This window comes from Oncorhynchus mykiss, chromosome 2, assembly GCF_013265735.2.
Source record: "Oncorhynchus mykiss isolate Arlee chromosome 2, USDA_OmykA_1.1, whole genome shotgun sequence".
NCBI lineage: Eukaryota > Metazoa > Chordata > Actinopteri > Salmoniformes > Salmonidae > Oncorhynchus > Oncorhynchus mykiss.
The window spans coordinates 22,839,135-22,864,591 of NC_048566.1; the positions used below are offsets into that span (position 1 = coordinate 22,839,135).

At 44.8% G+C, this 25,457-nt stretch overlaps 5 protein-coding genes across 5 annotated transcripts; 2 read left to right on the forward strand and 3 right to left on the reverse strand.

Moving 5' to 3' along the window:
• Positions 1 to 853: 853 nt before the first annotated feature.
• LOC118938551 lies at positions 854 to 6,347 on the reverse strand. The gene is made up of 2 exons (XM_036942621.1): positions 5,904 to 6,347; positions 854 to 5,437 (listed from the first exon to the last, which is right to left on the reverse strand). The coding sequence occupies exons 1-2, from the start codon at positions 6,295 to 6,297 to the stop codon at positions 1,548 to 1,550; spliced, it is 4,284 nt and encodes a 1,427-aa protein (XP_036798516.1). The 5' UTR covers positions 6,298 to 6,347; the 3' UTR covers positions 854 to 1,547.
• Positions 6,348 to 8,668: 2,321 nt separating this feature from the next.
• LOC118936533 (RNA polymerase II degradation factor 1-like) lies at positions 8,669 to 11,716 on the reverse strand. The gene is made up of 4 exons (XM_036942747.1): positions 11,605 to 11,716; positions 10,592 to 11,320; positions 9,996 to 10,421; positions 8,669 to 9,869 (listed from the first exon to the last, which is right to left on the reverse strand). The coding sequence occupies exons 2-4, from the start codon at positions 10,845 to 10,847 to the stop codon at positions 8,926 to 8,928; spliced, it is 1,626 nt and encodes a 541-aa protein (XP_036798642.1). The 5' UTR covers positions 10,848 to 11,320; positions 11,605 to 11,716; the 3' UTR covers positions 8,669 to 8,925.
• Positions 11,717 to 13,995: 2,279 nt separating this feature from the next.
• Positions 13,996 to 14,712, reverse strand: LOC110534486 (trypsin-3-like). The gene is made up of 3 exons (XM_036942890.1): positions 14,535 to 14,712; positions 14,282 to 14,369; positions 13,996 to 14,127 (listed from the first exon to the last, which is right to left on the reverse strand). The coding sequence occupies exons 1-3, from the start codon at positions 14,684 to 14,686 to the stop codon at positions 14,011 to 14,013; spliced, it is 357 nt and encodes a 118-aa protein (XP_036798785.1). The 5' UTR covers positions 14,687 to 14,712; the 3' UTR covers positions 13,996 to 14,010.
• An 892-nt stretch (positions 14,713 to 15,604) lies between these two features.
• LOC110538298 (C-type lectin domain family 4 member E-like) lies at positions 15,605 to 17,544 on the forward strand. Its single transcript, XM_021625029.2, has 2 exons — positions 15,605 to 16,502; positions 17,422 to 17,544. The coding sequence occupies exon 1, from the start codon at positions 15,642 to 15,644 to the stop codon at positions 16,491 to 16,493; it is 852 nt and encodes a 283-aa protein (XP_021480704.2). The 5' UTR covers positions 15,605 to 15,641; the 3' UTR covers positions 16,494 to 16,502; positions 17,422 to 17,544.
• On the forward strand, positions 17,436 to 18,938 carry LOC110538314 (trypsin-3). The gene is made up of 5 exons (XM_021625050.2): positions 17,436 to 17,578; positions 17,744 to 17,906; positions 18,024 to 18,277; positions 18,406 to 18,542; positions 18,697 to 18,938. The coding sequence occupies exons 1-5, from the start codon at positions 17,539 to 17,541 to the stop codon at positions 18,844 to 18,846; spliced, it is 744 nt and encodes a 247-aa protein (XP_021480725.1). The 5' UTR covers positions 17,436 to 17,538; the 3' UTR covers positions 18,847 to 18,938.
• Positions 18,939 to 25,457: the final 6,519 nt, after the last annotated feature.

The window sequence follows — 25,457 nt, forward strand, 5'->3', positions numbered from 1 at the left end:
GTGAGTTATTAGTTATTCATTTTAATACAATACATTCATTTGTATACTAACCCATGCCACACTGTTTGGATAAAATGTGTGCTCCTCCCAATAACCCTAATTTCATAACTCTAGCACCAAAACAAGATACATGTTCACCCAAATGAAGACAGAATAAGAAATGACTCATACAAACGACTCATTATTCAGACCTGACAATTTGAATAACACCCACTACAACATTGAGAGCAGAAAGAACATGCAGTGTTTTGAAACAATAAAAGGCACAAATATACAGTGCAACACAGGTGAAATCCACTTGTTTGAGGAATACATTTAAATGGTGTAAGGAAGACAGTGTACACAGAAAGAAAAACTAACAAAGATCCATAAATTGACATACACACTCAGCGGCCAGTTTAAAGTACACCCATCTAGTACTGCTGACTGTTTTTTACACCATTCTCAGTAGACACTCATCACAGAAAAACTCAGGAGGCCTGCCATTTCTGAGATACTGTACACCAACGATCATACCACTCTCAAAGACGCTTAGGTCACTTGTTTTGCCCATTCTAACATTAATTTGAATAGTAACTGAATGCCTCGATGCCTGCTTTACAGTGGGGCAAAAAAGTATTTAGTCAGCCACCAATTGTGCAAGTTCTCCCACATAAAAAATATGAGAGAGGCCTGTAATTTTCATCATCGGTACACTTCAACTATGACGGACAAAATGAGAAAAAAAATCCAGAAAATCACATTGTAGGATTTTTAATGAATTTATTTGCAAAGTATGGTGGAAAATATGTATTTGGTCACCTACAAACAAGCAAGATTTCTGGCTCTCACAAACCTGTAACTTCTTCTTTAAGAGGCTCCTCTGTCCTCCACTCGTTGCCTGTATTAATGGCACCTGTTTGAACTTGTTATCACTTGCACAATTGGTGGCTGACTAAATACTTTTTTGCCCCACTGTATATAGCAAGCCACGGCCAGGTGACTCACAGTCTATAGGTGCAAAATATTTTTGTGAACGGGGTGGTGTACCTAATAGCATGGATTTACCCAGTTTATGTTTACAACACAGTAAATATGATGGTACTGGCCAATAAATCCATTACACATATTTCTAAGTTCTTTGCAGTTCAATGCAAAGCTGTGAACTCAGAAAACTTTATCAAGTGTAACGGATGTGAAACGCTAGCTTAGTTAGTGGTGGTGCGCGCTAAATAGTGTTTCAATCGGTGACGTCACTTGCTCAGACCTTGAAGTAGTGGTTCCCCTTGCTCTGCAAGGGCCGCGGCTTTTGTTGAGCGATGGGTAACGATGCTTCGTGGGTGACTGTTGTTGTGTGCAGAGGGTCCCTGGTTCGCATCAAGCACAGTTGTCAGTTAACAAACTACACTTTTTGAGAGTCTCTGACCCTTTCTTATAGAGTGAGAGATCAACAACATGGACAATGTCCAAAATGGACACAAAACACAGCTAAATTGCTATAGTTATACAATAAATGTACATTAAAAACATTTGGAAAAACAGAGTAGTAGACGCACTCTTTGCCAGTGTCAAATCTCTCCCTGTGCATGCTGCATGTAGTGCATTTGCAAGTCTAACTCCCGGGGTAGAGAGCAGCCACAGATCATGCACTGGAGAAGGCGGTCTGGGGCGTAAGGCAAACGGCCCAGTTTGTGAGGAACAGGCCGTGGGGCGAGCTGAGGTAGCGACAGGGTCTGTGTCATGTGTGGCCTCTCACTCATGATAGCCTGTGGCGTGAAGAAAATGTTTGGGTGTGGAGGCCTTGGTAGAGAGCCGACTGCTACAGAGTGAAGAGGGTGTGAGCCAGGCAAACTAAGAGGAGGGAGCGGAGGGAGAGGAGAGAAGAAAGGAGAGGTCTGATTTATGATGATTTGAGTGCCTGTTACCATTGGCTGCTGCTGCGGGCCAGCTGGAGTGGTTTGGAAACCCCACACAGTGGGTCCCACCCCATGAGTGAAACGTTGTGGGTCATATTGAATGGAGATGGGAACATTCTGAGTGGATGTGGGTACATTGGTCCAGCTGGAGGATAGATGTTTTTGCTGCTGCTGCTCTAACTCCTGGCTAAGGCCTGATTTGTTTGAGGGGGAACCTTTGAAATCCCAGGGACTACCTCCAATTCCATGAGTTGGAGGGCTTGAAATTGACATGACAGAGCTGTGGCCCATCTGAGCTGAGGAGGATGTACTGAGTAGAGCTGGAGACCACTGTTTCTGTTGCTCACGCCCACTCCCAGCTTTCTCTGATGAACTAACAGTTGGGGACATTACCAGAGGTGCATTAAAGTCCCAAACTCTAGTGTCCTCTTTTCTAGGAGGTGTGGGTGATTCTTTAACAGCTTTCTGCATTGGCACTGAGACGCTCGACCATCTTGGTAGCTTAAGCTCTTGGCCCAGCTTGTTTGATGTGCTCTGGGATGGTGGCACTGCTGGAGAGGTCCTCAGCCCACCCCACAAAGCAGCCCCATCCATGTAAATGGGGGACCCAGGGAAGTCAAGCTGAACAGAGCTCAGTGTGGGGACTGGTGGTGTAGTGGGTGTGTTACCCCAGCTCATGGGCTTCGGCTGTTGCCTGTGTTGCTCCTGCTCACTCACAGCTAATGGGCTGGGATTCTGTGGCCCGGCCACTGGTAGTGTTTTGTTACCTAAGGGAATGGTCCCTCCACTTTCTCCCGGAGGAGGGGGTTCTAGGCTCTGAGATACACTAAGACCAGGCTGTGACGTTGTAGGTGCCTCTGCCCTGCCTGAATTCCTCTGCTGTTGTTGTGGGGGTGGCCGAGGCAGGCCATCTGAGTGCCACTGCTGGGGTTGCTGTGGTGGGGCTGGCCGGGGCTGAGCATCTGGTAACCAGGGCAGCTTTTGTTGGAGCAAGTGTCTGGCAGGCTGCCACTGCTGTTGTGGTACTAGCTGGGGCTGGAGCTGTCTACCTGGTTGCTGCCACTGTAATTGCTGTTGGATCAGCGGAGACTGTAGATGATGCTGAACCTGCTGTTGGCGCAGCTGCGGATGGAGATGTGGCTGTAGCTGTAGCTGTAATTGCACTTGTTGTTGTATCAGTGGAGACTGTGGTACCTGCTGTGGCTGTATTTGTGGAGATGGCTGCTGTTGGACAGGCGCTGGTTGTCTTTCAGGATCCTGAGACGGTTGAGACTGGTTAGGCAGTGGGACAGGCCTCAGTTCTCCACCTTCCACCCGCCACTGTTGGTGGACTGGTGGAGGCCTTCTCGCAGACGTCTCCCCTGGCTGCTGCATATCCATCTGGGATGAAAACATGGTTGGCTGTGGCTGGGCCGGCCTCCTCTGCCACTCAGGACTCCTTGACATTGGGACTTGATATGGAGGTGTTTGTTGGGGCGTGTCCATACCTGATCGCCCCATTCCACCCAACCTGGGCCAGCCTGATGCCAGCCTGCCTCCGCTCCGGCCCCTGCTACCCTTGCCTCTTATCCTCATTGCCATTGGAAAAGAGTAAGGCTGACTCGACCCCTGGCGCTTTCGAGCGTGGATTTTCTGATGCACCAGCAGGCTGCCGAGCCAGGGGAATGTCTTGTGGCACTCCTGACAGCGATGGGGCCTCTCGCCTGTGTGGGTGTTCAGATGGTCCCGCAGCAGGTAGGCCAGCCCAAAGCTCTTTTCGCAGAGGTGGCACTTGTGGGGCTTTTCGCCGTTGTGTGACAGCAAATGGCGCTGAAGCTGATTCTCGTCGCTGTATCCCTTACGGCACTTTGTGCAGCGGAACGGTTTCTGTGTGTGCAGCCTCTGATGGGTTCTCATGTTCTGCAGGAAAGCAAAGTCCTTGCTGCAGTCTGGGCACTTGTATGGTTTCTCCCCGGTGTGAATGATCATGTGCTGCTGCAGATAGCTGTTGAATCTGAAGGACTTGTTGCACACCCTGCACTGGTAAGGCTTGTCCTTGGAATGAATACGCATGTGCAACGTTAACACAGAGCGGTGACGGAACGACTTGCCACAGTCTGGACACTTTAAAGGCTTACTACTAATCTCCTCCCTATGCCACCTCCCTGGGACGTTGGCAGTGTTAAGTGGAGCAGATCTCCCTACTTCAAGTCCATTACCCTGCTTCTCTACCCTGACCCGGGCAGACGTGTGAGTTGTCAGGTGGGCCATCATATTAGACTGGTCAGAGTAGGTGGCAGGACAGTGTGGACATGTGTAACGGTTTGTTTCCCAGTCTTTACACGCCCCGTTCTCCATCCTCTCATGCTCTGCTTCATGGATCAGCATGTGAGCCCTCAGTTCAGCTGGTGAAGGAAAGTTCTGAGGACAGAGGGGACAGTTGAATATACGTTTTGGCTCCAACCCGTGGTTTGTGTTCTCCTTGTCTAGTCCCCCGACTGTCTCGTGGCATGACACGTGAGCCTGCAGACTGCCCTGGTCGGGGAAAGTGAGGGGGCAAAGAGAGCAGGCGTGGGGGTGCCGTCTATGCTGGCGGCAGTGCGCCTTCATGTTCTGGGCTAAGGCAAACGTTTTGCCACAGTCTGGGCAGCGGAAGGGTTTCTGGCCCGTGTGAAGGTATTGGTGCTGTTGCAGGAGGCTGGAATACTTGAAGTGCTTTCCACAGATGTTGCACCGGTGGGGGCCTTGTGTGTCCTCTGTGTGCTTACGACGGTGGTCCTCCATGACAGAGCGGTGCCTGAACACCATGCCACACTCGGGGCACGCGTAGGGCTTGAGGGAGGCATGGGAGCCCTGGTGGTCACGCAGGGAAAATATGTCAGAGAAGCTCTTGTGGCACTCCTGGCAGCGGAAGGGGTGGGAGCTCAGGGAGTGGTTCTGCATGTGGCTGGTGATGGAGATCTTCATGCGGAACTCTTTGCGGCACAGGGGGCAGCGGTACGCCTTATCCGGGGCACAGTCGCAGGTGTGGAGCCTCAGTTTGCTCAGTGATGGGAAAGTCTCTTCACAGTGGTCACACTGGAAGCCTGGCCTCTCCTCCTTGTGGACTCCCTGTGGGCTCCTTCTCCTCTTCCGCTCCACAGGCTGTTCAACCTTCTGTTGGTGCTCACTGCGGTGCTTGATGAGGCTGCTGCGGTGATGGAAGGTAAGGCCACACTCCTTACAGGTGAGTGAGGCCAGTTCATCCTGGTGAGCGTGAAAGTGACGATGGAGGTTGAATGTCTCCCGACGGGTGAACCTCTTCCCACAGTCTTTGCACTCCAAACTACATTGCCTCCGTTTCACTGTTTGGTCCTCTTCTCCTCCTTCTTCCTCTTCTTCTTCCTCCTCCTCCTCCACCCCCTTTCCTCCATTACAATCTTGTTCTTCACCTGTGTCTTTTGATATATCCATCTCCTCGTCAGAATTTGATTTTTCCTTTTCCACATCCTCTGCATCTGAGATATCTTCAGTAATCTTATCCTGCTGCACCTCACGAGTCATCCCCATCTTACCATTACAAACTGTAAATACAAAAGTAATACAACATTGCCATTGTGAAGCGTTCATGAGTAAGCATGAATACAAACGCTTTGAGACTAAATATGAAAACAGGCCTACTACACAAATCAATCTCCACACAAATATTATGAATAAAGGAATTTGACGACGAAGGGTAAGGTCAGTGTACTATTTTGAGTCGCCTGCATGATCAATATCCTATTGGATAAACGGTTGGCCAATAACAAAGCTAGCTCATTAAGCGCATGAGACAACTAGCTAGCATCTTGGCAATTAAAGTGAGCATGAGCACATTTACAGTCAATGCTGCATCCTGCATGTTTCCAGGGATACCCCGTAGATTTCAGTCTGTTTTTGCACACGACTGTTTTCCAAAATAGATGAGACGAAACTTAGATAGCTAATATTGATAAGGCAGGCTATTCGAAGAAAGAAACATAGTCAACGCTAGCTAGCAAACAAACTTACCGTCGTTTCCATTCTCTTTTGCATCCGTGCCGTCTTCCTCGTCCTCTGTCTCAGACCAATCGAAATGCCGCTGATTGTTGAAGGAAACGTCGGTGTTGTGGGTCTTTTCTTCAGAAGATGTTAAATATACCAACTCATTACATATCTCTGATCTATCATTAGCTCGAAGCGCAATGCTACTTTCAGTCTGGCTAGCAAGCCCATCGGTAACAATACTAGATTCTCTATTTTCATTTGAGTGCTTGGGAATTCTGTCTAATTCAACAGCAAAAGTGTTATCGGGGTCTGTCGATTTATAGTCAGATGTTTCGCATTTCTGTGCTGCACCCCCCGGGTCCCCCAGCTCATCGTTGGGGTCGCCCTGGCGTCTCTCTGACGAATTCACAGCAGCCATGTTTTACCCATGTAGCACTCCTCCAAAGATGGTTCTCTATGACCCCTCTTCCTCAACGTGAAGGCAGAAGGCGAAACGAATTGTATATTATGTTACTGGCCGCTAGAGTGTGATGGTGTGAAGTGAAAGGTCTTCGCCTGCCCTGCATTCTGCAGGTGATGTTGTCTTTATCCACTTCAGATTGTCATGAGTATTGAAACGAAAGCAATGCATTTTACGTTTATCCATGATCATTCACTCACATCAGTCAACAGATTGCACCATCAGCACTTGTCTAAATAAAGAGCTATTGAAGAGCTGTGGCGAGATATAGTTCAGGGTTGCCTTTATTAATCTTTAGTCAATACATGTCTCAGAACAGAGTCAGACCCTTCAACTATATTTAGGTGTATAAATTGTGCAAAATGGTACACCAATTCTTAATTTGTTTACAGATCCCTTGCATTTTATTGTCTACACATCAGAAACTGCATGCAAGATAACACATACATCATACTTGTAGATAATGCTTAATAAATTGATAACATCACGAGAAACAAATAATGAAAATCTGAAGCAAAATACATACTGATGCAGATTTTCATTTAAGAGCTATGTAGGGAAACAGTTCCATATCTTAAACATTATAGTCCAATTATAATGATTTATCATCACATGTTAAATACACATTGTATAATACTTTATTCTAAGAATTGCATGTGTATGTCCAGCCTGTCACACAATGCATGTTTAATATGCATCATACAACTGGATGAGCAATGGTATATTACATTTCAATGGTCTTTTACTAATATGCTCTAATGATAGATTGCTGCAGACTCCAAAGTGCTTTCTGTAAATGTAATGCTGATTGTCTATCTACAAGATTTGGGCAAAACAGAAATCGCTGACATTTCTTGGTTCTATTGCAGCAACTTCCAACCAATACATTATGCTAATATTTGTGGATGAGGGCTGAACCTTCAATTAGCCTACTGTGTTTAGTTTGAATAATATATACAGTGCATTCGGAAAGTATTCAGACCCCTTGACTTTTTGCACATTTTTGTTTCGTTACAGCCTTATTCTAAAATGTATTAAATCGTTTTGTTCTTCCATCAATCTACACACAATACCCCATAATGACAAAGCAAAAAAAAAAACATTTTTTTTAGAAATGTTTGCAAAAGTATTACAAATAAAATACAGAAATATCACACATAAGTATTCAGACACTTTACTCAGTACAGAGCACACTCTACTTACTTTGTTGAAATACCATTGGTCGCGAATACAGCCTCAAGTATTTTTGGGTATGACGCTACAAGCTTGGCACACCTATATTTGGGGAGCTTCTCCCATTGGATGGGGAGCATCACTGCACAGCTATTTTCAGGTCTCTCCAGAGATGTTCGATCAGGTTCAAGTCTGGGCTCTGGCTGGGCCACTCAAGGACATTCAGAGACTTGTCCCGAAGCCACTCCTGCATTGTTTTGGCTGTTATTGTCCCTTTGGAAGGTAAACCTTCACCCCAATCAGAGGTCCAGAGCACTCTGGAGCAGGTTTTCATCAAGGATCTCTCTGTACTTTGATCTGTTCATCTTTCCCTAGATCCTGACTAGTCTCCCTGCCACTGAAAAACATCCCAACAGCATGATGCAGCCACCACCATGCTTCAGCGTAGGGATGGTGCCAGGTTTCCTTCAGACGTGACGCTCGGCATTCATACCAAAGAGCTCAATCTAGGTTATCAGACCAGAGAATCTTGTTTCTCGTGGTCAGAGTCCTTTCAGGTGCCTTTTGGCAAACTCCAAGCAGGCCGTTATGTGCCTTTTACTGAGGAGTGGCTTCCATCTGGTCACTCTACCATAAAGGCCTGATTGGTAGAGGGCTGCAGAGATGGGAGAACCTTCCAGAAGGACAACCATCTCCACAGAGGAACTCTATCAGAGTGACCATCGGGTTCTTGGTCATCTCCATGACCAAGGCCCTTCTCCAATTGCTCAGTTTACCTAGGAGGCCAGCTCTAGGAAGATTTTGGTGGTTCCAAACTTCTTCCACTTAAGAATGATAGAGGCCACTGTGTTCTTAGGGACCTTCAATGCTGCAGAAATGTTTTGGTACCCTTCCCCAGATCTGTCTCGGAGCTCTACAGACAATTCCTTTGACCTCATGGCTTGGTTTTTGCTCTGACATGCACTGTCAACTGTGGGACCTTAATTTACCACAGTGGACTCTAATCAAGTTGTACAAACATCTCAAGGATGATCAATGGAAAAAGGATAAACCTGATATCAATTTCAGTCTCATAGCAAAGGGTCTGAACATTTATGTAAATAAGTTATTTCAGATTATTTAAAAAAAATTTGCTAACATTTCTAAAAACCTGTTTTTGCTTTGTCATTATGGGGTATTGTGTGTAGATTGATGAGGAAAAACAGTAATCGAATACATTTTAGAACAAGGCTGTAACTAAACAAAATGTGGAAAAAGTCAGGGGGTCTGAATACTTTACACACTCTACATAACAAATGTGCTAAAGAAACAACTTTTTCGACTTTGGTTGAAATTAGAGGGACACAATTATTTCAAATCAGATTGTATTAGAGAAAATAAATAAAGTACATCAAAGCTTATTTTCATCTTTATCTAACGCCTTCTTCTTCGTCTATGGTCAACAATTCTCCCCCGCCTTGGCCGTTGGACGGTTCCATTAATGACTGCGGGTGGATCTGGACGGGTGGTACCATCAAGAATATCTGGGGGTGGTGGTACAGGGGCAACTGCTAAAGTTGGTTGATTACTTGGACTCTGGGGGTGGTGCTGCTGTGGTTGCTGTGGTAGCAGTTGTATTTGTTGTTGTTGCTGCTGCACCAGTTGGGGTTGCTGTAGTAACAGTTGTTGCTGTTGTATCTGTTGTTGTTGCTGCTGCTGCACCAGTTGGGGTTGCTGTATCTGTTGTTGTTGCGGCTGCTGCTGAATTGGTTGTTGAGGCTGTGGTTGCTGCTGCTGTAACTGTTGTGGTTGCTGCATTATTGACTGTTGTGGCTGTTGTTTTTGGGAATGATGTGGCTGCTGCTGTGGTGGTTGTTGTTGTTGCTGCTGCTGCTGTGCCTCTAGGACTCCCAGCAGCCTTTGCAGGAGAACATTGTTTTGCTGTAGGCTGGTTGCCAGTGCCTCTTGAGAGGCCACTAATGTTCTCATATCACGTCGGAATCCCTCCCCAAACTCCCGAAGACTCTGCTCCACCCGATCCCCCAGCTGCAGAGCTGCCTCCCCCACGCCGCGGAGCTCGTCCTCCAGCCATAAGCCGCGAGGAGGGGCCTCCAATGGTCCCTGCTGGGCCCCTAGTGATGGCTGGGGACTAGGCTGAGGGGTCCCATTGAGGAAAGGGGCGCTGTAGAGGGGAGAGGGAGGCAGCCAGCGTTCCGAGTTAGGGGGAGGTCCTATCCCCAGTCCCAGTCCTAAACCCAGCTTTTCCTCCATACTGCTCTCTGCCCCCTCGCATTCCGCCTCTCCCACCTCCACTTCCCGCTCACCACTATCCTCATCCTTCTCAAAGCCATCCCTCTCCAACCCTTCACCTCCACCCACTGCAGTAAACAAGAGGACATAGTAGAAAGCAGTGGTTAAAAAGTGCAGTTTTTATATGTATTATCTGAATGTTCCTACAAGTCTTGAATCTAAGGCTTTACCTCATTGTTAGTGTTCAGATTTACCTGGTTCTGTATCAGTGAAGCACGTGAAACTGGCCTTCCCTCTGGTGCTTTGCTTCTGTCTGGCCTGGTGAAGCCTGGGGCTTGCCTGAGCTGACCGTCCCAGCATGGAAGCCCCTCTGTTGGATGGCAGGTAACAAGTGCGGTGCCTAGCGTCTGCCAGCCTGCCTCCATTGCGTCTCTTCAGGTCATCCCAGCGCTTTTTGACCTCGCGGAGGGTACGAGGGACTCTGGACACAGCGTTGACCCGCTCCAGGATCCCTGCCCAGATCCTCTCTCTCTCCCTGCGCCGGAGCCTCCCAGCAGGACCAAAAAGCTCTCCCTCACACCGCGTCACCTCAGAAACCAGCACCTCCAGCTCTGCACCGCTAAAACGACTCTTCCTCTTTCCTGCACCCCCTGCTGCCAACACAGAGGACAAACCTCTGTCTACAGAAAGACAGAGTTGATCTATAGGTGTTTACCATGTGTCATATGAGGTGAAACACAAAAATGTAATAGTCAAAACATATTTATCATAACAGTACAGAGCACCACTGCAAGCATCAATATTGAACAATAGACATGTGTTTAATAGCTAAAAGTTGGCTAAAGCTTACGCTGTTCCATGGATAGGAGGTCATCTGAGGACATGCCAGGGGTCATGATGTTAGGATGCACCACCACCACGTTGAAGGGGAGTCCACCAGGCAGCCCGCTGCTTTGGTCACAGCTGCCTTCCGAGTCCTCATCCTCCCTGGGAAAGCCGTCCTCTGAGACGCCCCCTCCGAAGGGTCCCTCCGGAGACTCCACTTTGATGTGCATGGGAGGCGAGTGCTCGTACAGCAGCCCCCCCTCCTCGTAGTACTCAGTCATGAGTCAGGCCTGGTTTACAGATGGACCAACTGACAGTTCCATTCACACTGCGACAGATGGCCGGCCGTACCACAGCATTGTTGGGGACGTGAGCAATATCTACCTGACAACTAACTAATCTTTCAGTGAGGGCAGCATAAGGCATATGTTCACAGGATACAACTAAGTGGCACATAAAAAAATAGGGGCGCTAGGAGAGCATCATGTGCAGGGACGTACTGAGATCAACATTCACTATAATGTGCATTCGTTTGCATACGATATTATTAATTCATACCAGGTAGCCTACAGCTAAAGTCCTGGAGCAGACGTTAATCAACTGTAAAATATGGCCAAGAGAGACATGCACTCTCTCTGAAAACTAGAATTTAAATTCCTTTATAGTAGTGCAAAAACAACTATATGAAAGTACCCATCAACAGAGATATGCAAAAGTGCAGATACACTTGAGTAAATAGAGGATCGAGGGAATTCTACAAAAGAGAGAAATATAATACATGTTACCAAATAGTTTCACAAATGACAAATAATTTACAACATAAGTTTTAACTTGATGATGATTTCTAGCACCTTTATAATTGCGTTTTTGTCGCAGCGATGCGCATTTTTTTCTGCACCACATCCGCAATGGTTGCGCATTCCGCATATATTACTGGTGATGCTGATATAGCTATGCAGGGCACTGCGCTTCAAGTTAGCTAGCTTTAATCTCGAAAATGTCAATACAATTAGTGGGATAAAATCTTATTTTACTCACCTCACGATTATAAGACAAAACAAAGGCACATTTGATGCAGTTGTCCTAAACGTAACCCTCCCATCAAGCTTGAAATTGTACACAAACCGTAGAGCGTCGCTGAATATTGACGTCACCATTCCACTGTCACATGTTCCCAGCGCTAGATAAAGGGAATAGGAATATGTGAGGCATTTGCTATAAGGGAAGAACAATATGTATGTCAGGAGAAGTGCCGTATTATCATAAGGAGACGTATACTTTGAATGCGGAGGAGGAATGGAGGGCAGAGGAGGTCTAAAAGAGAGAGATGGGGAGGGAGGACGGAAGAGGATGAGCTTGAGTCGGTTAAAAATGACGGGAAAAGGGAGATGGTTTGTTAAATAAGAATGTTAGAAAGTGTAAGCAGAGCCATCTTAAGACAGGAGGAGAAAGGTAAGTTAATGAGGTCGAAGCATCGGTGGTGGTAGGTGTGGTGAAGTTCTCAGGGCCTAGGGTCAGATTAAAGATAAGTCTGTGATTGTAGGAGTGACATGTTTGTTAAAAGTGGACCCTTGCCTTTTGGGTGATCCATTTGTGGTTTCAGGGTGGGTGAAAACAGAGTTTGGTGCTGTGGAATCGGTAACCAGAAGTGGTCTGTGATAATTGTTTGTGTTTCTGCTGGTCAGAGGGAGAAGGCTCTCCACATTAAGTGAATGGAGGCAAGAAATGTGAATTGTTTTGCTCTCAATGAAGGTGTGCCATTGAAAGGAGTGATTTACTGGGGTAGCAGTAAATGTAAAAGTTGACCAACTGAAGGGGAAGATTCCCAGTGTTTGTGAAGGCTGTCGTTTGGTGTGACACAGACAGGGTGGCGGGAGTGGTGAAACAGAAGTCATTGTCTGTTCTTTTGAGTTTTGATGCGGTCTTTGCCCGACAGGGATGTTAGGATACATTATCCTGTATGAGCTTCTGTGCCAAATACATTACTTTATTACAGGTGTCAAGCTCATGTGGCAGCAGTGTGTAGGAGGAAGGCTCCTAGGTGTGAAGTGTGCAGAAGGGCATCTGACAAAGGAATGTGTAGTATTGTGGAAAGTAGTGGTATGTGTTAATTGTAGTGGTGTCTATGGGGCTGGGGATTAGAAATGTCCCATGCGAGAGGCAGGTTGAGGTTTCCAGGGTTACAGTAGTGCAGAAGTTATCATATGCTGAGGCAGTGTGGAAGATGGGTCAAGGGGAGGGATCCTGAGAGGAGTGGTGTGAGTAGTAGATCTGTACCAGTACAGAGGGATAGGCCAACAAGTGATGTTTCAGTAAAATTGGATTTGTAGCATTTTATAGCAATGGTTATCAACTGTACTGCAGGGAAGGAACGTAAGTCACAGAAAATAGTGGTGGCAGCTGCAGAGAGGTATTTGGGTGTGCGAGACTTGACATCAGCGTTACAGGGTGTGTTAAGTGGTGTCCCATCCTTTCAGGTTGTTGGCCTGAGGTAGGACTAAATATATTTAAATTGTGGAGTATGGTGGTGGTATTTGAGTGTAGTGTTAGATGGTAGGGTATTTTATTTGTTTTTCAAGAAAAGTATAAGGGTGTTGGACTCCAGTATAGTAAGTGGCAGTAATGCAAAAACATTTTGGATGCCAACCTCGTTAAACCTCATCGAAGAGGCATTTGCCATTTGAAGTTCACCAATTTAAGTCAGCAGACAAACGAACACAAACCTTTATTCATTAACTGTCTTAGCTGAATAGCGACACATTTAGGTTAATTGTATGCATATTGTCAAAATATTCTACTAAATAAAAAAAAATCTGCACTTTATTTAACCAGGTAGGAAAGTTGAGAACAAGTTCTCATTTACAACTGCGACCTGGCCAAGATAAAGCAAAGCAGTACGACAAAACAACAGAGTTACACATGGGATAAACAAACATACAGTCAATAACACAATAGAAAAGGTCAATGTACAGTGTGTGCAAATGTAGTAAGATTATGGAAGTAAGGCAATAAATAGGCCATAGTGGCAGCAGAAAGACTAAATTTGGGTAAGTTCCATTAACCTAAGAAGCGATGAACAAAAGTATTTTCTACTCATGTCTATTGCAGTTGCTAGTTCACAAATCATCATATTTCCACTGACAGAAGTTCATTCACATGTCATCAAGTTTGCAGGAAACAGCTTACCAGCTAACAGTGCATTTTAGCATGGAGAGGAAACGGATAGGACAGTGGACAATCAGCATTGAACCGATTTAGCTGTTGTCTGCAACTCTTGCTTTACAAGTTACACATAATAAGCACTAGCCAGATACCTGTTTCACACCTTCCTAAAAGCACATATTGCACTTTAACAGAATTAATAAGTCAAAGATGGTGGTTATTTTCTCATACCAGTTATCATGGGTTTCTGTCTTAGAGAATGTCTCTTCCAGTCTAAATCAATTATTTGGAAGACTTGGTGCTGCTGATCCAGGAGTTGTAGACACCAGGCTTGTTCCTCTGGGCACAGCTGTAACCCCAGGACACAGCACCCAGCAGCTGCCCGCCACCGGCATCTCCCTGACAGAATGAAGATGGGGCAAGAGAAAGGTGGTTAGAGGTGCATCTTTCAATATTGGTTGATGCTGGTTAATCACAACAGATGAGAGCTTTTAACAAATCAAATGAAAAGGACAACAGTAGAAAGGTGTGGTATGAATTCAACTCTGTGTACCTGGCAAGACTCCTTGCCTCCCTCCATGAATCCAGTGCAGAACATGTTGGAGGTGATCTGTCCAGGGTCAGTGCTATTGCAGCTGCTGCTGCTCAGGATGGGGAGATCCAGGCAAAACAGTGGGTTGGGGTAGAAGGCTAGTATATCAAACATTCTCCCTTTGGTTCTGAGTGGTCAGTGATATCATTTGTAATTGGTTTGATAAACAACAAATACCAAACGTATTTATGGGCATATTGTTGATGCTACTCACAGCCTCTGCTGGGTAGGTTGCCCCAGCCAGCGGGTGCCAGAGCTGGCATAGCTGCAGGGCATGACCACAGTGCACATGTAGCTGTTCAGGGAGGCAGGTTTGCTAAGCTTGATGTCGTTGTCTAGGTTGTGGCTGTTGTAACTGGAGTGCATGATGACCTTCACTGAGTTGAACTGCTCAGTGCCCTCGTTGACGGCAATGTTGTGTGGTCACCTAGACATACCTGAATGTGGCTGGGGAGAGAGGGTTAATCAGATGTACAAATACAGTTATGTCGAACATACTGTAGATGGCTTTGGTAAATGTTTTTGAAGAAAGTTTCACCAGTCACTTACGACTTGTAGCAGTGAGCAGCAGACACCACCCATGTGCTGGAGATCAGGGAGCCACCACAGAAGTGGTAACCAGACTGCAGTGATGCCTGGTAGGATGCAGAGTTCTTTCTGCACTCGTACCCTCCAACAATCTTGTCATCCTCATTGTCAAATGGGGGCAGCGACTGAAATACAGACAGAATCAGTGTGAAATTGCATGGAAATACAACTCATGCAAACAGAACGGTACCCGTGTTCAGTAAATATTCACTATTCAGAGTATTATCACAGGATGGACACCAATGCGAACTTAAACAATTTCTCTCAACGAGTAAAGCAAGGACTTACATGCAACAGCAAACAAAGCCAGGAGAATAAGGTACTTCATGATTGTGTTTTTTAGCTGCAACACAGGACTCAATCACGAAGACAAACCTGTTATCTACCCACTTCACCAGCCACATGATCTGATCTTCTCAAGGATTTGCACTTCTGTGAACAGTAGGCCTATATCTGACGCCCGGACGTTACTCTACCTGGGAAAGAATTATGTCCATCTGAAGTGACACAAGCTTCAGCATTTTTCTTATTCTTATTTTCATACACACAACTTAGGTGGCAGCTTAGTTGAATATTTTCTAACACTTTTAACAATTGCATGGCGGGTGGTTCTGTTGTTATTTCCTGTCTCACTGGTGTCTTCCTGTTGCCTAGGGACTTAACCCCAGCACAGTGAGTACAGTGCAGTCACAGAGACACATTAGAATACAGTGTATGTTATAGTTGAACTGGAATGACAGAGGAAAATAACATGATGATTTCTGAGTGTATCATTGACAGCACCAAATGCATTAAAAGGGTGGAACGAGACTGTGGTGATTCTGATGAGTGGACTACGGTCCTATTTGTCAGTGCAGAGACCCTGAAGGGACATGATTCTGGTACCAAGACAGAAGACACCACACCAAAGAGTAGACCTGGAGAAAGTAACTACGGCTCTGAGGGCTCGATGGGGAGATGTTCCAGAGTTGCTGCAGCATGTCTGGGCCTGCTGTGCCTTCTACTACTGGCTGGGATCATGGTGCTGTTTGTCTACTATAATGGAGTCACTGTCCGTTTGGAGGAGAGGTTGTTAGTTTATAGAACCAGCAACAACAACCTGACTGAACAGAGAGACGAGCTACAGGTCCAAAACAAAAACCTGGATAAAGAAAAGGCCGATCTAAAGAGAAGGTACAATATGCTGAATCAAACCTGCCTTGAAGCATGGAGGAAGTTTGGTTTCAGTTTGTACTACATCTCTGACTGGACTGAATCCTGGGATGAGAGCAGACAGGACTGTCTAAAGAGAGGAGCAGACCTGGTGATCATAAACAGCAAAGTGGAACAGGAATTAATCTGTCCATTTAAAAGGTTTTTCTGGATTGGTCTGACTGACAGAGAGACAAAGGGGACTTGGAAATGGGTGGACGGGACACTAATGACCACAGGGTTCTGGTCTCCTGGTGAGCCAAATGGTGCCTCTATCAACTCTACTGAGGACTGTGCTGAGGTTAACACCTTCAATGACCCAGAGAAAAACTGGAATGATCTCAGGTGTAGTGAACGGCGGCACTGGATTTGCGAGAAATTACCTGATCAGTAGCTCAACTTGGTACATGCTTCAGATAAACACGCACAAACACACCTACAGGTCACACACCACCTGTGAGACTGAAATAATTCCCCATGACACCATAATCTCACTGAGCAAACAGTACCAACTGTTCTTGTCCAGACTAAACATCTATTCTATTTGTGTTTACATTGTACCAAACATATTAACCGTATGTTTATTTTTGTCATATCTGTCATGTTTTTCCTGTAATATACCAAGACAAATTCCTAATGTATAATAGAGCATTACATTATTCTATTTCATTTAAATACATTCTAGTGACAATCTACAAATCATTTCCTGTCCCTGAATATTGAAAAAGAAAGCCTTTCATCATTTTTTATGCAGTCAAATACATTCTGAAAATGTACAAATGACGAGTGACATTCTGCTGTATTTGTAACACCATCTATACTGTACAGCATCTATAGGTATTTCTGAGGTCAATAAAACATGAAATCATTAGATTACAACAATTAGATATCATGATCAAATGATGAATGTTGTTATGTTTGTTTTATAGCTCTTTTTATATCAAAGAAACAGGCTCTGTAACAAGCAGCCTATATTGATAAATGAAGCTGAGGAACCCTTAGACACACTCTCCTTTCTGACCAATACTCGAAACCAGTTGCAAAATACCAGGCTTACTTCAAATGCTAGGTCATGAAACTCCCCCTTGTGGCCTCGTAGTGAATATATTTTGGAGAAAGTATGTGACACAAAACCAAGCACTGTATGAATAAACATTTCTATATTCCTTCAATGAGGAGTCAAAAAATGGGGCAAATGTCTATTCATTTTAACATGATAGGAATTTACATAGGGATGTAAGGTAATGCCATTTAGCACACATCCTCAGTTGAGGAGCCTCGTTAGCCATATGTCCGTTCACACGCAAGTTACTGTTTGACAGGTACCAATGGAAATGTATACATGTATGCCCTTGAGACTGACCAATGGCAGAGGACAGAGTGGGTTTATAAGAGGGCTCTGACAGTGGCTCAGTACCGAGGCAAAAACGGACACAACCATGAAGGCCATCATTCTTCTCGCTCTGTTCGCTGTGGCATGTGAGTACCGGTTTATTCAACAGGAAATAATATGTGGGCCAAAAGATTGGAGACTGCATGAAAATACAACTCTGGATTAAGCTATTCTATTCTATTTCCGTATTGATTTGTCCATGCCATTTGACTTTTTTCTTTACGAAGATTTCTCCTTTACATCCCACTCAGTCGCTGCCCCCATTGACGATGAGGATGACAAGATTGTTGGAGGGTACGAGTGCAGAAAGAACTCTGCATCCTACCAGGCATCACTGCAGTCTGGCTACCACTTCTGTGGTGGCTCCCTGATCTCCAGTACATGGGTGGTGTCTGCTGCTCACTGCTACAAGTCGTAAGTGACTGGTGAAACTTTCTTCAAAAACATTTACCAAAGCCATCTACAGTATGTTCGACATGAAACTGTATTTGTCTGAGTACATCTGATTAACCCTCCCCTCTCTCTCCCCAGCCGCATCCAGGTGCGTCTGGGTGAGCACAACATTGCCGTCAACGAGGGCACTGAGCAGTTCATCGACTCAGTAAAGGTCATCATGCACCCCAGTTATAACAGCCGCAACCTGGACAACGACATCATGCTGATCAAGCTGAGCAAGCCCGCCTCCCTGAACAGCTATGTGAGCACTGTGGCTCTGCCCTCCAGCTGTGCCAGCTCTGGCACCCGCTGTCTGGTCTCTGGCTGGGGCAACCTATCCGGCAGCAGCAGTGAGTAGCATTAACAATATGCCCACAAAGACAGTTTGTTTCTCAAACTGATGATAAATTATATCACTGACCACTCAGAACCAAAGAGATAATGACTGAGAGACTAATCCTTTTCTGCCCATCTCTAGGCAACTACCCTGACACTCTGAGGTGCCTGGATCTCCCCATCCTGAGCAGCAGCAGCTGCAACAGCGCCTATCCTGGACAGATCACCTCCAACATGTTCTGTGCTGGCTTCATGGAGGGAGGCAAGGACTCTTGCCAGGTAAGCAGAGTTGAAGCACTTCCACTGATCCATTAACAGAATGAATGAAAATACGATTATAGAATTTCCAAAAACCATCCTTCAACCGAGATTGACTGATACCCTGAAACAAATCTGCTCACTTTTAATTTCTGTCTCCCCATCTCTCTATTAGGGAGACTCCGGTGGCCCCGTGGTGTGCAATGGTCAGCTGCAGGGTGTTGTGTCCTGGGGTTACGGCTGTGCCCAGAGGAACAAGCCTGGTGTCTACACCAAGGTCTGCAACTACAAATCCTGGATCAGCAGCACCATGTCCTCCAACTAATTGATCTAGACTGGAGGAGACATTTTCTCTCAGACAGAAATCCATGATAACAACAACTGTCATGAGAAAATAAATTCTATTTCACTTTTAAACACTGTCTTCTGTTATTTTTTCACTAACTGGTTGGATTCTGCATGTTCTACAGGAACATACACTATATATACAAAAGTATGCGGACACCCCTTCAAATTAGTGGATTTGGCTATTTCAGCCACGCCTGTTGCTGAGAGGTGTGTAAAATCGAGCACACAGCCATGCAATCTCCATAGACAAATTGGCAGCAGAATGGCCTTGTTGAAGAGCACAGTGACTTTTAAGGTGGCACCGTCATAGGATGCCACCTTTCCAACAAGGCAGTTCGTCAAATTTCAAGGAGCAACAACAGCTCAGCCACGAAGTGGTAGACCACACAAACTCGGGACAGCCGAGTGCTGAAGTGCGTAGCGTGTAACAATTGTCTGTCCTCGGTTGCAACTAGGGCTGTGGGGTTCATGAAATTGTGATTCTCAAGCAAATATCTGTCGGCCTCACAGACCGTTAATGAACATAAATACATTGAGCATCTCCTGGCTTCCACACGGCCTACAAGCCACTGATGCAGACCTTTGGAACATCTACATTTGAAAAAGTCTAATAAATCCATGTAATATAGCCAACACCATCATAATAAATCCATTATTTATTTTAGACAGGTATAAAGAAACATGATATGAAGAAATGTAGTCTATTTCAGAAGAACAGAATAGCATTTTTCTTATGTTAGGTCCTGATCTGGCTATGCCATATAGCTGTGGGCTACACTAGTTCATTTAGCAGACAAGATTTGCTTAGAATTTCATAGCATTATTTTATAGTATGAAGAATACAACTGGACATAGCTGAATAAAATAAAAAATATATTTTCTCCAAACAATGAGGGAGTTTCCACATGCAGCTATTCTGTGTTGAGCGGTTAACAAAGAAACAGGTCCTCCTATATGCTTCATTTAAAGTTATTTATATAACTTTAGTTGTCATACAAATGTTGGGCTATATATTTAGATTTTAACACATTCTAAGGCTGCGTGATGTGACTCTAATGATGATTTGAAGAAAGTTGCATGAAAGGCATGAGCTCTGCTTTGTTCTTTTTTTGTGTAGGCTATACACTCTTCATCAGTCTCTGATTCACAATTTGAAGATCCTTGAATTTCCCAGCAGCATCCCATTTGTATGGCCGTAATGCCCCCTAAAAAAAATCCATGCCTTTTGCGGCCAGTGACCGTTGTTCCCTTGGGCTGAATACAATAATTATAATTCCCCTCCCCGGCTGCGTGCCTGATTGGTGGAGTGCTGCAGAGATGGTTGTCCTTCTGGAAGATTCTCCTATCTCCACAGAGGAACTCTAGAGCTCTGTCAGAGTGACCATCAGGTTCTTGGTCAGCTCCGTGACCAAGGCTCTTCTCCCCCGATTGCTCAGTTTGGCCAGGTAGCCAGCTTTAGGAAGTCTTGGTGGTTCCAAACATCTTCCTTTTAAGAATGATGGAGGCCACTGTGTTCTTGGGGACCTTCAATGCTGCAGACATATTTTGATACCCTTCCCCATGTCTGTGCCTCGACACAAACCTGTCTCAATTCCTTCGACCTCATGTCTTGGTTTTTACTCTGACATGCACTGTCAACTGTGGGACATTATAAAGACAGGTGTGTGCCTTTCAAAATCATATCCAATCAACTGAATTTACCACAGGTGGATTCCAAACAAGTTGTAGAAACATCTCAAGGATGATCAATGGAAACAGGATGCACTCAAGCTCAATTCCGAGTCTCATAGCAAAGGGTCTGAATACTTATGTAAATAAGGTGTTTTTATTTTTATATTTTGAAAAAATTCTAAAAACCTGTTTTCACTTTGTCATTTTGGGGTATTCTGTGTAGATTGCTGAGGAGCATTTTTTAAAATCAATTTTAGAATAAGGCTGTAAAGTTACAAAATGTGGAAAAAGTAAAGGGGTCTGAATACTTTTCTGAAGGCACTGTATACTAAATAACATATGTGTGAAATGTGTTTTGGTTTATATTGGACCATTATCATGCAACTGTCTCAAAACAGGGTTTGCAGAAAGAAATACATGTAATCTATGCACTTAAATAGTAAATGGAGGACGCTTTTCTCGTGGTTCATTTTCATTCCAGCCAGATAGGCTATACTCCTGTTTTAAAGAGAAGCACAAATAATAGGAAAGTTGAGAAATAGATAGTTCGAGTCCAATATAACGCAGAGACGAAATCGAGTGGCCAGCCTACTAATGACCATCAGCAGCATCAGAGCTTGGAGAAGCCTAATTATCGTGACTAAATGGTCACGTGGAATTTGACTGCCCTCATGACACGTGTGCCAGTAATATAGTCACTGTAACAGAACTAGTTGCAACACTCACTACCGAGTTCCAAATTGCCTCTGGAAGCAACATCAGCACAAGAACGGTTCATTGAGAGCTTCATGGCATGGGTTTCCATGGCAGAGCAGCCGTACACAAGCCTAAGATCACTATGTACAATGCCAAGCGTCAGCTTGAGAGGTGTAAAGCTCGCCACCATTGGATTTGGAGCAGTGGAAAAACATTCTCTGGAGTGATGAATCACGCTTCCCCATCTGGCAGTCCGATGGATGAATCTGGGTTTGGCGGATGCCAGGAGAACGCTACCTGCCCCAATGCATAGTGCCAATTGTAAAGTTTGGTGGAGGAGGAATAATAGTTATTCATGGTTTGTGCTAGGCCCATTAGTTCAAGTGAAGGGAAATCTTACCTCTACAGCATACAATGACATTCTTGACGATTGAGTGCTTCCAACTTTGTGGCAACAATTCGGGGAAGGCCCTTTCCTGTTTCAGTATTACAATGCCACCGTCCACAAAGCGAGGTCCATACAGAAATGGTTTGTTGAGATCGGTGTGTAAGAACTTGACAGGCCTGCATAGAGCCTTGACCTCAACCCCATCGAACACTTTTAGGATGAATTGGAACTCAAGACTGCGAGCCAGGTCTAATCTCCCAACATCAGTGCCCGACCTCACTAATGCTCGTGGCTGAATGGATCAAGTACCCACAGCAATGTTCCAACATCTAATGGAAAGCCTTCCCAAAAGAGTGGAGGCTGTTATAGCAGTAAAGGGGGGACCAATTCCATATTAATATCCATGATTTTGGATGAGATGTTCGATGAGCAGGTGTTCACATACTTTTGTTCATGTAGTTTACATGTCATAGTACAGACATTATTGCTATCAAAATGATCAAAAGCTGGTTTGGTCTGTTTTCATCTTAAATCAGGGTACAGGATAATTTTTTATTTTTTTATGTGAATCTATAATAAATATGGTCAGGCTTTTATTTTGAAAACTACTCCATTTTGACACGGGTGCTTTTCAAGATGTTAGGGCCAGGAAGATACCAGTATCGTGGCAAGGAAACAAAACACAAAGTGGATTTAACTTCTTTGGGGAAACAGCCTTGAAGTTGGAAACAAACATCATTATGTTTTTTATCCAGAATCACATGTATTTATATTTAAACCTTTAGCTTGGAAAATAAAAGGACCAAAGAGTCTGTTCTGCTTCATGTTTTCATTTTTGCCATGGAAAAAATATTGTGACACTGGTATCATCACAGCCCTAGAAGAGATATGAATTCAAAATATATTTTGTGAGGATTCTGTTGGTGTTGGAGAAAGTTGGCATAAGGGTTGACAGACACTAAGGCCTACAATGAAATGATATTTGATTTATACTAAGTGACACGTAATTTCTTCATTAAACAACTTGGTATAAAGTTAGTCAAGGCCCTCCTGGAAAACACTCCTCTATAAATATATATATATATATATATATATATATATATATATATACACAGTATATCTCACTCCAACTTGCCTATTGTCCTCTTCATCTTGGTATCTATGCTCCCAGAATCATCCTCTCTCAGCTGACGTGTGCCTTGGTGCCGTGTTTGGTCAGAGTGCTTTCCTGTATGAATCTCTCTCCACAGGATGAGCAGCGATAGGGTCGCAGTTGACCCCTGGCAGGTCTAGAAGTCAGGTAGGCATTCCCTGGTGAAGTAGGTGTCGACAGGGATGGGGGGGTGCTTGGCCGTCATGTGACGTTCCCAGGTTCGAGGGTCATTGAAGATGATATGACAGTGCTCACAGCTCATTGGACCAGCTCTGTTTTTTTCATTGTCTATACCTGAAATAACATGCCGACACGGTGAAAGATCTGTCAATGTGTCCTTGAGCAAGACAGTTGACCCCTATTTGCTCCAGGGGTGCCGTACTACTATGGCTGACCCTGTAAAATAACACATTTCACTGCACATATTCGGTGTGTGATAATAGAATCATTGTAATATTTTTTATAAAACACAGAAAATAAAGAATTATAAAACATGTGAAAACTGAAAGAAATAATAAGTACATAGAATGTATTAAAAACATTTAAAAAATTCTATATACCCTCAGCCTCTCCTCCATCTGTGCTTTCTTGGACAGAGTCTTCTGGTCCAGTAGGGGGCAGACTCCCTTGCTGTGGGTGCGTTGGTGAGCTGAGAGCAGGCGGGAGGAGGGGAATGTTCAGTCGCAGACACAGCAGGCAAACACTGTGCGACCTCTGAGACGTCTCTCATACTCTACTGGGTGCTTGAAGCGTAAATGCCTCTTCTGTCTCTGCATCCTGAAAGGTCATGAAACACTGGTGGCACTGAGGAGACTGGGGAGGCTGGGCTACTAGAAGAGAAAGCAATTAGACAGGGTCAGGAGAACCAGTGGATACACAAGTGATGTGGTGATTTGCTGCAAAGAGGAAAGATTGTCAAATACAGGTAAATACTGAGTCATTGAAAAGAGAAAATAACAAGATACATATCATATCTAGATCAGAACAATTGGATTCAAGACACAAGTTCACAGACTTCCAAGTACCTTGCAAATGAGAGGTGAATCCATAGCCTAAACAAGAGGAAATACTAATAAAGAACCAGCCTTACCTGAAACTCAGGTTGAATCATTAGAGATTACTGCAGTGCTTCCCTCCTCTTCCTCTCTCACCACCCTGTCCTCCTCATCCTCCCAGTTCCTCTCCTCTCCATGCTGTCTCTCCCGGTGGCTTCTGAGTGCCGTCAAGTTGCAGAAGCTCTGGCTGCAGTCATGGCATTGCTGTCGTTCAGCCACAGTCCTGCGGCGGCGGGAGTGTGAGCACTTGTGGGAGGACAGCATGCACAGGCTCTTGAGCGAACATCCACAGACGTACTGGGACTGGCCCATGTGACTGCGCTTGTGCATGATGAAGGCTGTGGGGCGGAGGCAGCGGTCGCCACACACTGGGCACCGGAACTCCAGTTTGACCTTGTGGCCGTGGGCGACCCCGTCCTCCCCCGCGATGCCAGTACAACAGTGCCCCGTCAGCTGCCAGGAGGAACTGAAGCAGCGCTGACAGTCTGCAGCACCAACTGGAGTCTGACCCAGAGACATCCTCAGTCTTAACAGCAGACCAGCACCTCTCCTGTCTTTCCCTTCCTTCTCTGCTTCTTCCAGGGTGTCTGTTTCCTCAGGGAGTTGGTCATCTGGAGCTGAAGCTCAACCGTGATTTAGTGGGATAGCAGGAGCGAAGGAAGAAAATGTGTTGAGAATCAAGGTTGAAAATAAGAGACTAATATATTGTATCGTGTTGTAAAATGATCAATACTACAATTCCGTTTCTGTGTAAGTGTTGGCTTGCAGGCTCCTAAACCCTTATTTGGACCCACCTGTAGTGCCTTGTTCTAGGCCCTCTTCTTGCTCCTGTTTGATGAGCGTGTCAGATGACAGTGGACCATTGGACATCTGCTCCATATGGTCTTCTTCCTCTTGTTTAACGATGACCATCAGCATGTCACCATCCAATGTCCCTCCTTTACCACATACTGTCTCCATCCTATTGTATTCTTTGAGATTAATAGGCACATCAATAGGGTATGATTAAAAAGAAATGGCTTGAACATTTGGTCCTCATTGCTAAGGCTTATTATAAACAGTGTCAGCTGTAGAACCATACTCTGGTCACCGATCAGACTACTTTTCCAGCATGGTTAAATAACATATGTGTGTAATTTCTTCAGTTTATAGCTTTCGCAGTAAAGATAACATATTTTGGTCAAAACAGAACACCTTCACGCAGGATAACTCGGTGACTAATTGGTGCACGATTTCATGGATAGAATATGTCTGTGAACGTTAATAACCTTAAATTCTGTCGCCTACCTTGCTTGTTCCTCAATATTCAATGGATCCTCTGTCCCTTGCGGTTTATTGCAATGGTGTCAAATATTTCAACGATACGGGTAAACTCTTGCTTGCAGGAGAATACACATATTTACATTATAACTAAATTATATGCATCTTTTTCATGTTTGATGTCAACCGATAGAATTGCAAAGAACATTTTTTTCACCCCAATGTTTTGACCGTGGCGTGACTGATTTACTGCCGCACATTTGGATCACGCCCCATTGTCGTCTGTAACCGTAATAAACTATTAGCGGCGCCTCACCATAATAATATTGCTTTGTTACAATTTTACACTACACATAAGGGTGCCA

Bases quoted from the DNA above. Each gene is read 5' to 3' on its own strand.
- LOC118938551 (XM_036942621.1), bottom strand. From the start codon at position 6,297: ATGGCTGCTGTGAATTCGTCAGAGAGACGCCAGGGCGACCCCAACGAT. The intron at 5,438-5,903 runs GTAAGTTTGTTT...TTGTATTTACAG, and splicing joins AAAAGAGAATGGAAACGACG to TTTGTAATGGTAAGATGGGG.
- LOC118936533 (XM_036942747.1), bottom strand. From the start codon at position 10,847: ATGACTGAGTACTACGAGGAGGGGGGGCTGCTGTACGAGCACTCGCCT. The intron at 10,422-10,591 runs GTAAGCTTTAGC...GTCTTTCTGTAG, and splicing joins CCTCCTATCCATGGAACAGC to ACAGAGGTTTGTCCTCTGTG. The intron at 9,870-9,995 runs GTAAATCTGAAC...TGTTTACTGCAG, and splicing joins CTTCACTGATACAGAACCAG to TGGGTGGAGGTGAAGGGTTG.
- LOC110534486 (XM_036942890.1), bottom strand. From the start codon at position 14,686: ATGCACTCCAGTTACAACAGCCACAACCTAGACAACGACATCAAGCTT. The intron at 14,370-14,534 runs GTGAGTAGCATC...CATCCTGAGCAG, and splicing joins CAACCTACCCAGCAGAGGCT to CAGCAGCTGCAATAGCACTG. The intron at 14,128-14,281 runs GTACACAGAGTT...TCATTCTGTCAG, and splicing joins GAGGCAAGGAGTCTTGCCAG to GGAGATGCCGGTGGCGGGCA.
- LOC110538298 (XM_021625029.2), top strand. From the start codon at position 15,642: ATGACAGAGGAAAATAACATGATGATTTCTGAGTGTATCATTGACAGC.
- LOC110538314 (XM_021625050.2), top strand. From the start codon at position 17,539: ATGAAGGCCATCATTCTTCTCGCTCTGTTCGCTGTGGCAT. The intron at 17,907-18,023 runs GTAAGTGACTGG...CTCTCTCCCCAG, and splicing joins GCTGCTCACTGCTACAAGTC to CCGCATCCAGGTGCGTCTGG. The intron at 18,278-18,405 runs GTGAGTAGCATT...GCCCATCTCTAG, and splicing joins CAACCTATCCGGCAGCAGCA to GCAACTACCCTGACACTCTG.